We start from the raw sequence: 10,883 nt of genomic DNA, 5'->3' as shown, positions 1-10,883 counted from the left end.
TGACAACTCAAGGAGAAAGGCACGCAGCTTTCTTTTCGTTTTGTGGTCATTGACCATTTGGACAAATATTTTAACCCCTATTAGAGCTAAAAGAACACTTACCTTAAACTTTCACTAAAAATTCTCGAGCACTTTTATGGTTTCCACACTGAGGCTAACATGAAAAATTAATAGCGCCGTTCTGCAGTTCTAACGAGCATTTCAACGGGAGCAGTTGTTATAAAAAGAACACTTAATAATAAAATAAAAATAGAGAAAAGAAAATTAATAAATCAAACTTTTTAAGGACTTCATTTGAAAGTGCTTAGAACCTGGTGAGGATAGCATTATGGCAGCTGCAGCTGTAGAAGCACCACCGGTGAATATCGCAGAAATCACTGGTGATGCCAACATAACAAATTTTATGAAAAATCGTTTACGTAAAGGCGCTCTGAAGCGCAAAGGAATCAGATTTGTTAAGGATCATAAATTTGCCGTGCGTTTCTTCAAGCAACCAACTTATTGTGGACACTGCAAGGACTTCATCTGGTCGGTTTTGTAAAAATTTATAAAAAATTTTCGTTTCTTATTTTCGTTGCATAACAAACAAAAAAAAAAGAAATAGTGTAAAAAAAACACTAATTCAATTAGTAATTTATTTTTCACTGCACTTACACACGTATATCTATCTCTTTCTATGCTGCTTTTCTGCTTTTCTGCTGTTCTGCTTTGCACCGTAGGGGCTTTGGCAAACAAGGTTACCAGTGTGAAGGTAAGCGATACGTATACGCCACGTTGTGCATTTGTATGCAAATTAGGGAGTTAGCGAATCTATTTTCTTATTTGCACGCATCCATAATTTAAACACATCCATAAAGCGTTTATCTTTATTGTGTATCGTTTTCGTTACAGAATGTCGCTTCAATATTCATCAGAAATGCTGCGACCACGTGGTGTTCCGTTGTCCTGGCGGTGAAACAGATTTCGATGCCGATTGCGCAAAAGTCAAGCATGCTTGGGTTTCCACAACCTATTCCACTGCAACATTCTGTGACGATTGTGGATTATTGCTGCATGGCATTGCCCACCAGGGTATGAAATGCGATAGTAAGTAGGGTGTCGGAATATTCAAAACAAAAATATGTGAGGTAAGCATTTTTGGTTCTCGCTTAACAGACTGCAATCTCAATGTTCATGCTACATGCAAGGATAAAGTGCCTCCAATGTGCGGTGCTGACATAAGTGAAATTCGTGGCAAATTGTTGTTATTTGTGGAGCTAAAAGGAACTCAACTTAAAGTTGATAGTAAGCAATATCTGAATAATAATGTTACAACTTCTTATTGTTTATAATCAATAAAAAAAATGTATTTCTTTATAGTTAAAGAGGCGGCTAATCTACTACCAATGGATACTAATGGGTTCAGTGACCCATATGTTGCTGTGGTATTGTATCCTGATCGCAGTGGCAAAACTAAAAAGAAGACCAAAACAATTCAAAAAAATTTGAATCCAGTTTTTAATGAAGTCATCACTTTGTAAGTAAAGAAGATTAAATATCTCCATGATTTGAATTTATGTGCCATAAAATTATCACAAATAATATATATTTTTAAGCAGACTGTTAAATTAAATGTTATTGTTAAATAATATATAATATTTTATATAAGTTTTAAAAAGTATATATTATTGTCACCGATATATTGTCAGCGATATATTGTCAGCGATATATTGTCACCGATATATTGTCACCGATATATTCATTTTCAAGGTACTGAAGAACTCATTTGACACATTGTGCATTATTTAACATTGACGAAATAGCTCGTTCAAAAGTATACAAATAGAATTTGGACATTAAAGCAATAAATTCTAAAACAACTAATTTATTATGATTATTTTTATTATATATTAATTTTTAATATTATTAATTTATCTGTAAGTATTATATTACATCATTTTTTCCATGCTTGGCATAACAATACTTGAATCCACTAAACTTGTTGATAGCCTTCGATTTTTGTCGATTCTTGTCAATTTTTTGCTTTTTTCTATTCTATTTTTACCTTTTATTCATAGATTATTATTTATTTTACCTAATCTTTTCTAATATTTTTGATTTATCTATAACCATTACTATAAGGATACATTATCATCTCCATGCTTGGCAAAGCAAGCCTTGAATCCATTAAACTTATTAATAGCCTTCGATTCTTTCTTGTCGATTTTTGTCGATTTTTTATTTTCTTTCTATTCTATTTTTGCCTATTCTTTATATACTCGTATCATGATTCACAGTATCTATTCTATTCTAATATTGTTAATTCATTGTAAGCATTAATTTAGGGGCATGTCATTATCTCCCTGCTTAGCATAACAATTGTTGAATCCGCTAGAACTGGATTCTTAACAATTTTTACTTCTTTTCTATTCTATTTTTTCATATTCTTCATAGATCAATATACAATCTAAATACTGTTAATTTATCCATAAGCATTACGTTAAGGATATATCATCAATTCCATGCTTGTCATAATAATCCTTGAATCCGCTCAGCTTGTTGATAGCCTGCGATTCTTGTCGATTTTATTGTTCTTGTCTATTATATTTTTACCTATTCTTCATAGATTATTATTCACACCATCTATTCATCTTTTTTATTACTCTAGTTCTGTTATTCACTTATTTTATTTACTGACGCTGATAAATTGTAGTACATATGAACACTAATCTTTCCCACTTTATGCTTAAACAACTTCCAATAGTGATTTAACTCCCCAAGATCGAGATAAACGTCTTTTGATTGAAGTCTGGGATTGGGATCGTACCTCTCGCAATGATTTCATGGGTTCATTTTCATTCAGCATGGACGAAATAAAGAAGGTATCAGTATTTTATATAAAAGTAACAACAGTGATCTTAAAAATATAATTCTTTTAGGGTCCAATTGATGGTTGGTATAAGTTTTTATCGGCAGTCGAAGGAGAACACTACAACATACCTTGCAGTGACCCTATAAATGATATCAATCAATTAAGAGATGAAGTTCGAGTAAGTATATAAATTATTATTACATTCAATTTGTTTAAATTATAAAGCTTATTGTGTGAATCAAATGAGGATAATTGTTGTAAAAAAGGGTTCGTAGTTTCATTTTGTGAAGTCGTTATGGTTTCATTTTTTCATATTTTGATTTATCGAAATCATCCAGTGACTTCGCACACTATTATCATCAGTATAATGGCCAGTAAGCGGTCTTAACCTTTGTTAATAATGTTCTCTTTCTATTCTGTTTGTGAACCTATGTCATTCCATTAAGTGCCCTTAAACTATAGGTGTCTTGCTTTACGCTATGTCTTATATTATTATAACCATTTATGAAAACGATACGGAGATTATCGAGCAGGCTGATTAGTCTGAAATGCATCTATGAGTTGGATTTATTAGAGAAGCTTCTAAACAGAGATTACTTGCACTTACGGTACCTTGAGTTACATATGGCACCTTTGGACCATAGTCTAGCATAACCGCAGCTTTAAAACTATATTAAAGATGGCTAGATACAAATATCTCAATCAAATATATTTTAATCTTCAAATTCTTGTACCGTTTTTAATATGCAGTCAAATGTTTAAAGTCGCACTTTTTTGTACACAAAAGCTATAAATAAATAAGTCGTAAACCAATAACACGGTTGTATTGAAATAGCTCCAACGAAGTTCCATATCTCTATGAGTGCGACCTACATATGAGTTGGAAGCTATTTTTCTAATGTAGTTAAATATAGACTCAAATATAAAAACATAGGCTTCTTGATAAAAAATTAGATCTGTACTTAATATTGTACTTAAAAAAATATATAATGTTAGTCTGCATAAATAATATATTTCTATATATTTACATTTTAGCGTGAAACTAAGTCGATGTCTCGTAGACGTCGCATGGATAGTAAGAATGTACCTCATAATATGAGCAAACGTGATATGATACGTGCGGCCGACTTTAATTTCATCAAAGTTCTCGGCAAGGGTTCATTCGGCAAAGTACTTTTAGGCGAACGTCGTGGAACTGATGAACTGTACGCTATAAAGGTTCTACGTAAAGACGTCATATTGCAAACAGATGATATGGATTTGCCAATGACAGAGAAACAAGTATTGGCCTTATCGGGAAGATCACCATTTTTGGTATCTCTACATTCTTGCTTTCAAACTATGGTGAGTTTTGTTGAATTATGGAGAGTAATAGCGAACTATGGTGAGTTTCGTTGGATTCTTAGTAGTGGTAGCAACTTAAAAAATATAAGGATAATGAAGACCTTTCTTTATATAGTACATTGTGACCGAAAAGTTTCCGGTCACATAAATAAAACGCAAAATTCTTAATCTTCATCAATATTTATTTTATCTCCTTCAAAATATGCTCCATTAGAAGCGATACACAAATGCCAACGTTTCTTCCAATCATCAAAACATTTTTTATAGGCGCTTTCCGGTATGGCTTTGAGTTCCCTCTGCGAATTCTGTTTTACGTCTTCTATGGATTCAAAACGCGTTCCTCTGAGTGGTAATTTGAGGTTGGGAAACAGGAAAAAGTCACACGGTGCAAGATCAGGTGAATACGGTGGCTGTTCGATGGTATTTATTGAATGTTTGGCCTTAAAATCGTTGATAATGTTGAACAAATTGAGGTGAATCGGAACAAGCCGGGCGTTGACACGTCGCATACACAAATTGTCCACCAAAATCAAACGAGCCATCTCACGACCGATGCCTAGCTCTCGTGCTATCTCTCTAACACTCACATGAGGATTTTTGAACACGATTTCCTTTGCCTTTTCAATGTTTTCGTCGGTGGTAGAGGTCGAAGGTCGTCCAGAACGCGGCATGTCTTCGACGGTCGTACGACAGTCCTGAAAGGCTTTGTACCACTCATAAACTTGAGTTTTCGATAAAACTGATTCCCCATAAGCCTTTTGTAGCATTCGCAACGATTCTGCACACGAAATTTCGTTCGAAAAACAAAATTTGATGCAAACTCTTTGTTCAATATTTTTTTCCATTGTTTTTTTCGCAACGCACTACTGAGGTGAACTGGTTTCAACAGCTGCCGTAAACGAACTGTCCGACAGATCCGGCTCATTTTGGCATAGTAATTAAGACAGTGCTGCCAAACTACATAAACTTAAAATATCGAAAAATATACAGCGCGCGAATTTTAAATGAGAATTTCCGAAAGCTTTTCGGTCACAATGTATGTCATAATGTACATATATTGATTGAAGGAAGAAAATTATAAAAGCTTAAAATGAATAAGAATATGATTAATTAAAATTATATATTATATTTTTCATATACAGGATAGATTATTTTTCGTCATGGAGTATTGTAAGGGTGGGGATCTTCTATTTTATATGCAACAATATGGACGTTTCAAAGAATCAGTTGCTATGTAAGTACTATTATTTTATTTTTTAAGTTCCTGTAATCTATACTAAATTAAAAACTTTTACTATTCCAGTTTTTATGCTGTGGAAATCGCTTTGGCACTTTTCTTTTTGCATGAAAATCAAATAATCTATCGAGATTTGAAATTAGAAAATGTTCTTGTAGAGATGGATGGTCACATTAAGTTAGCAGATTTTGGTTTAAGCAAAGACGCTATCGATGAGAGAGAAACTACAAGAACTTTCTGTGGTACTCCACTTTATATGGCACCAGAAGTAAGACGAGTTTAATTCCTTCATAAAATTAATTTATTATAAATACTTCACTATAGGTTATAAGTTATGAACCATATAACAACACTGTGGATTGGTGGTCTTATGGTGTTTTATTATACGAAATGCTCTCTGGCCAATCTCCATTTGATGGTGATGATGATACTATTATTTTCAAGAACATTAAAGAGAAAAAAGCGATCTTCCCGAAACACTTCTCGCAAGAAGCAATGGATATTATTACGAGTGTAAGGCAATATGATATTATCATTATTATATCTTTAAATTTCATTAAAATTTTTTTATATTAGTTAGCAAAAAAAATGTATTTTTTAATAATGTCAGAATATTTGTTATTCATTTTATTATTTTGTTAATAAATGATATTTTAATTAATATGTTTACTTGATATATCTTTAGTTCTTAGCTAAAAAGTCTAACAATCGTTTGGGAGGCGGACGATATGCCCGCTCCGAAATAGAAACTCATCCGTTCTTTGCTCCAATTGATTGGGAACAAGCAGCGAATAAGGACATGGAACCACCAATAATACCTATAGTTGTAAGTGAATATTTATTATAAAGGGCACAAAATAAGAACAATGGATTAATATATAGTACTCGTTCAAGTATGTGAACTAATTAAGTACAACATTTCTGCTGACATTTAAGAATTTTTATACTCTTTGGAGTAGTAGCTCTGAAGATTAGTGTTCATTTAATCTAGTTTTTATGTCATCCATTATTCACATTTTCGAGTGTGTACTGTATATTTTATACACATTATATATACAATTGGATTATACACTTAATACTTTTAATATTATTTATTATTATTGTATATTATTTCAGAAACATCGTAAGGATTTGCGTCATTTTGATAAATCTTTCACCGTTGAAAAGCCTGAACTAACACCAACCGATAAATTATTTATGATGAATTTGGATCAAAATGATTTTATTGGATTTTCGTATATGAATCCTGAATTTATAACAATCATTTAAAAATAACTTAGAAACTCGAAATTGTACTAGATTTATCGTTAATCGAATTTAAATAAATAAATTTAATCAATAATAAATTAACATAAATAAGTTTATTAATTTATTTTAATTTTTTAAGTTTCGTAAGATTTAATTTTACGATTAATTTTCTTTTTTAATTTTTTATTCATTTACAAAAATTAGTGTTAAGAAATATTGAATATATATGCAAAGGAGTTCTAAAGTTTCCTTAAGAATCACAACGAGACATTTATTCGCCATTTGTGATTTCTGTTTTTATTATTTTTTTTTAATGGCATCATATATATTAATTGAAGCTAAGTGGTAGAGAGATTCAAATGATAGTAGAAGCCGATTTAAATATTTTTATGATTATAAATTTAATAGTAAAAGCAATATACACTCCCATTTAAATTTTGAGTTGAAAGACAGAGACACATTGTTTATTCTTATAACCATCCAACTGCAGAAACTAATTTTGCAACAACAACGATGTTGTCTTATGTACTACAGAAGATTGTTTGTATGCACAAAACTAATTTTAAATATATAAAGCGAAGTAATAAATTACCCACGGAAAATAAATTATTGAAAGTTACTAATTATTTTTTAGTTTGATTAATTATTATTAAAACAATAATATTTATTAACTTCTAAAATTATTATTTATGTGGAGATTGTATCAATAAAACAGTGCGTTTGTGTAGTAACAAAAATGCTTAAAATTTATTATTAAGTTTTGACTATGGTATATAGAAGATGGAAGATAGAGTTGAATAATCTCAAGACATTTCTAACTCATCAAAGACCGTATAGTAATAATAATAAAACGGTCTTTAGTTAGTGATACTATAGAAGCGATATAATACGATAATAATATATCAAACGATATAATATAATATAATAATCATAATACAATAATATAATAATCATAATCATAATATAATAATATATATTTATAATACTATTTATAAATAGTTTTTATTATATTTGGTTATTGCTATTGTAAATTATAAGCGTTTTTATAATTGGATTTTATGATCTTTATTTCAATTTCTTTAACACAATGTAAATTATAAACGTTTTTATAATTGGGTTTTGATTTCATTTAATTTATACAATTGAATTTATACAATTTCGGTTATTGATTGTTTAATCACTTTTTTATGTGTACCCGTGTGTTGACACGTTCGCGATCGAAAAACAAGAGACAGAATCAAACCAACGGAGTTTACTTGCAGCCCAAAAAATATAACAAAAAAATTGCTCATCTCGAGCGCAAAAACAAAAGGCAATAAAAACAAGACTTAGAACCGTTGGTTTGATTACATCTTATACAGGGTTAGTTAGATAAATTAATTAACCATATATATTAAACATATAAAATATTATATATGAATTATATAATATATTAATTATAATAATTTAATTATACAATATATGATTTAAAATAGATTAAAATATAATAAAATATAATATATAAATCATATAACACATCAATTATAATAATTCTACAGAATCCTACAATATTAACAATTTGACTTTAACCGCTCTAACATCCCGCCCCCCTTGAAAGGATTTTCAATTGGTAATAGTGCGAGTTTGTGGATTGGACGGCGTATTACTCCTTTTGGGGTTTGCACATCAACAACACGAACCAAATTATCTGGACCCCTGATGCAATGCACGATTCGGCCCATCAACCAGCGTTGTGGAGGCATATTGTCTTCATGGATTAAAACCAGAGCCCCCTCGGTGATGTTAGATTGTTCTTCTGTCCATTTGGTGCGTATCTGCAGCTCATTCAGATAGTCTCTAGACCATCTGCGCCAGAAGTGATGTTTGACTGCGGTTATACGAGACCATTTATCAATTAATGAAGCAGATTCATACTGAGGACTTGGTTCAGATAAAGTTTTGAGCGGCCCACCGATAAGAAAATGTGCTGGCGTTAGCGCTTCATAATCGCTCGGGTCACAAGAATGAGGTGTGATTGGTCGCGAATTTAAGATAGCTTCGATTTCAATCAGTGCTGTTCCAAGCTCCTCAAAGGTGAATCGAGTATTTGATAGTGTTCGATACAGATGGCCTTTCGCGCTTTTTACAGCCGCTTCCCATAGACCTCCAAAGTGAGGTGCTCGGGGCGGTATAAAATTGAAATTTATGAATTGGTTGCTGCAAAAGGTCTGCAGCATCACTTGATTAGACTTCTCGAAAAACATTCTTTTTAACTCTGCTAGTTTATTGTTAGCCCCAACGAAGTTCGTGGCGTTGTCGCAATAGATGTCTGATGGTAACCCTCGTCTACCGATTAACCTTTTCAGTGCTGCAATAAATGCCTCCGTAGATAAGTCTGACACGGCTTCTAGATGAGCTGCCTTTGTAGACAAACAAACGAACACGGCTATATAGGTCTTATATGGAACCCGTCCCCGAATTCGGAGATACGTTAATATCGGACCGCAAAAATCTACCGCAGTACGCGCGAAAGGACGACTTGGAGTGAGGCGTTCGATTGGGAGATTACCCATCATTTGATTAAGTAGTTTGGGTTTATAACGCACGCAGTGAATACACGAGTGCACGACTCGGCGTGCAATTTCTCGAATATTAATTATCCAGAAGTTTAGTCGAGTAAGGGCAATTAGTGCTTTTGCGCCTGCATGATAGTTGCACAAGTGTATATGCCGAACATAAAGTTCCACAAAATAACAGCCCTTCGGCAACAAAATAGGGTGACGTTGGCCTACTGAGATGTCACTCAGCTCGAGGCGACCTCCCACCTTTAGTAATTGATAACCGAATACATTGTCCAGGAAGGGATTTAGATGCTTTAATGTACCTTTGGCTGGGTTCCCTCGTTGTAGGCGTTGTATATCAATTTCGAAGAATTGCTGTTGGATGACCCAAATAATACAGTGCAATGCCTTTTGTAGCTGAATAGGTTGGAGGGTACATTCTCCGTTCTTCAATTTATTCTTGGTTACATGATAAAAACGCTGTACCTGCGCTATTACTCGTAGCATCTTAGTGTATGAACTATATCTTGACAATACCTGTAATACGTAGTTGTCTTCATTTGTGTTAACGAATACAACCTTTCGCGTCTCTTTATTGACTTCTTCCATATCCAGGTTGTGACATTTCAAATGCGGCCAGTATTTATCAGCGAGTAACAAAAATTCCGGCCCCGTAAACCAACAAGACTCTGATAATTGGCGGATGTTACAGCCGCGCGACACAACATCTGCCGGGTTGGATTGGGTAGGAACGTGTCTCCATTGCCCATTTGCGGTAATATCTTGAATTTCCGCTACTCGATTGCCAACGAATGCAGACAGGGTTGATGAGTGCTGCTTCAACCAATGTAATACAATCTGTGAATCAGTCCAAAAAAACGTTTCACCCTTAAATTGCGCAAATATTGGTTGGACCTTCTGATACAGTTTGGCAAGAAGTAAGGCACCACAGAGTTCTAGTTTAGGTAGCGACTTCCGCTTTATAGGTGCCACACGGGATTTTGCAGTGAATAGCCTGACCGTTACCTTACCTGATGTGTTTTGTGATCGGAGAAATATACAGCAACCATATGCGCGTATTGAAGCGTCACAGAAACCGTGTACATCAACCTGTTGATAGTTTATGGATAGGCAGTACCTCGGCACCTTAACCGATGAAAGCGTTGTAAGATCTTGAATAAATGTTTTCCAAGCTGAGTGAAGATTTTGAGGGACTGACTCGTCCCAATCCACACGCAAAAGCCACAATTCTTGCATCATAATTTTGGCTACGAGTATGATCGGTGCTAGTAATCCAAGCGGGTCGAATAATGAAGACGCAAGGGATAAGATGGTGCGTTTTGTTACAATATGACCTGGTTGTGCATTAAACGAAAATAGGAAAACATCTTGCATTTGGTGCCACTTGATGCCTAGAGCGCTGGTGACTGTATCTGTATCAAGATTCAAACTCTTTGTTGTAGTATCGCTGATGAAGTCATGATGGTTTGAATGCCATTTGTCAAGATCGAAGCAACCCTTCTGTAGAATGGCCGTTAACTGATGTCTGATATTGGTGAGTTGATCAATGGAATCTGCTCCACCTAAGAAGACGTCGACAAAGAACGATGATTTAATGAGTGCAGCGCCTATTGGGTATTGTGTTTCAAATTTGTCCGCCAAA

At 33.5% G+C, this 10,883-nt stretch overlaps 2 protein-coding genes across 2 annotated transcripts; one reads left to right on the top strand and one right to left on the bottom strand.

The window, feature by feature from the left end:
- Positions 1–183: 183 nt before the first annotated feature.
- LOC119663811 (protein kinase C, eye isozyme-like) lies at positions 184–6,783 on the top strand. The gene is made up of 13 exons (XM_038073411.1): positions 184–528; positions 720–751; positions 892–1,086; positions 1,156–1,284; positions 1,360–1,516; positions 2,744–2,861; positions 2,919–3,029; positions 3,887–4,195; positions 5,338–5,429; positions 5,499–5,700; positions 5,757–5,945; positions 6,118–6,258; positions 6,549–6,783. Exons 1-13 carry the CDS (start codon positions 329–331, stop codon positions 6,699–6,701), a joined length of 2,028 nt encoding a protein of 675 aa, XP_037929339.1. The 5' UTR covers positions 184–328; the 3' UTR covers positions 6,702–6,783.
- On the bottom strand, positions 6,709–10,803 carry LOC119663812 (the record flags this gene model as incomplete). The annotated part of the gene is made up of 2 exons (XM_038073412.1): positions 6,709–6,727; positions 8,259–10,803. Coding segments are annotated over 2 exons (2,564 nt in total), but the record flags the coding sequence as incomplete, so codon positions are not given.
- Between the last annotated feature and the right edge of the window lie 80 nt (positions 10,804–10,883).

The sequence above is a fragment of the Teleopsis dalmanni genome, unplaced genomic scaffold (genome assembly GCF_002237135.1).
Source record: "Teleopsis dalmanni isolate 2A unplaced genomic scaffold, ASM223713v2 unscaffolded_contig_0928, whole genome shotgun sequence".
Classification (NCBI taxonomy): domain Eukaryota; kingdom Metazoa; phylum Arthropoda; class Insecta; order Diptera; family Diopsidae; genus Teleopsis; species Teleopsis dalmanni.
This window is presented reverse-complemented; position numbering and strand designations above follow the sequence as displayed.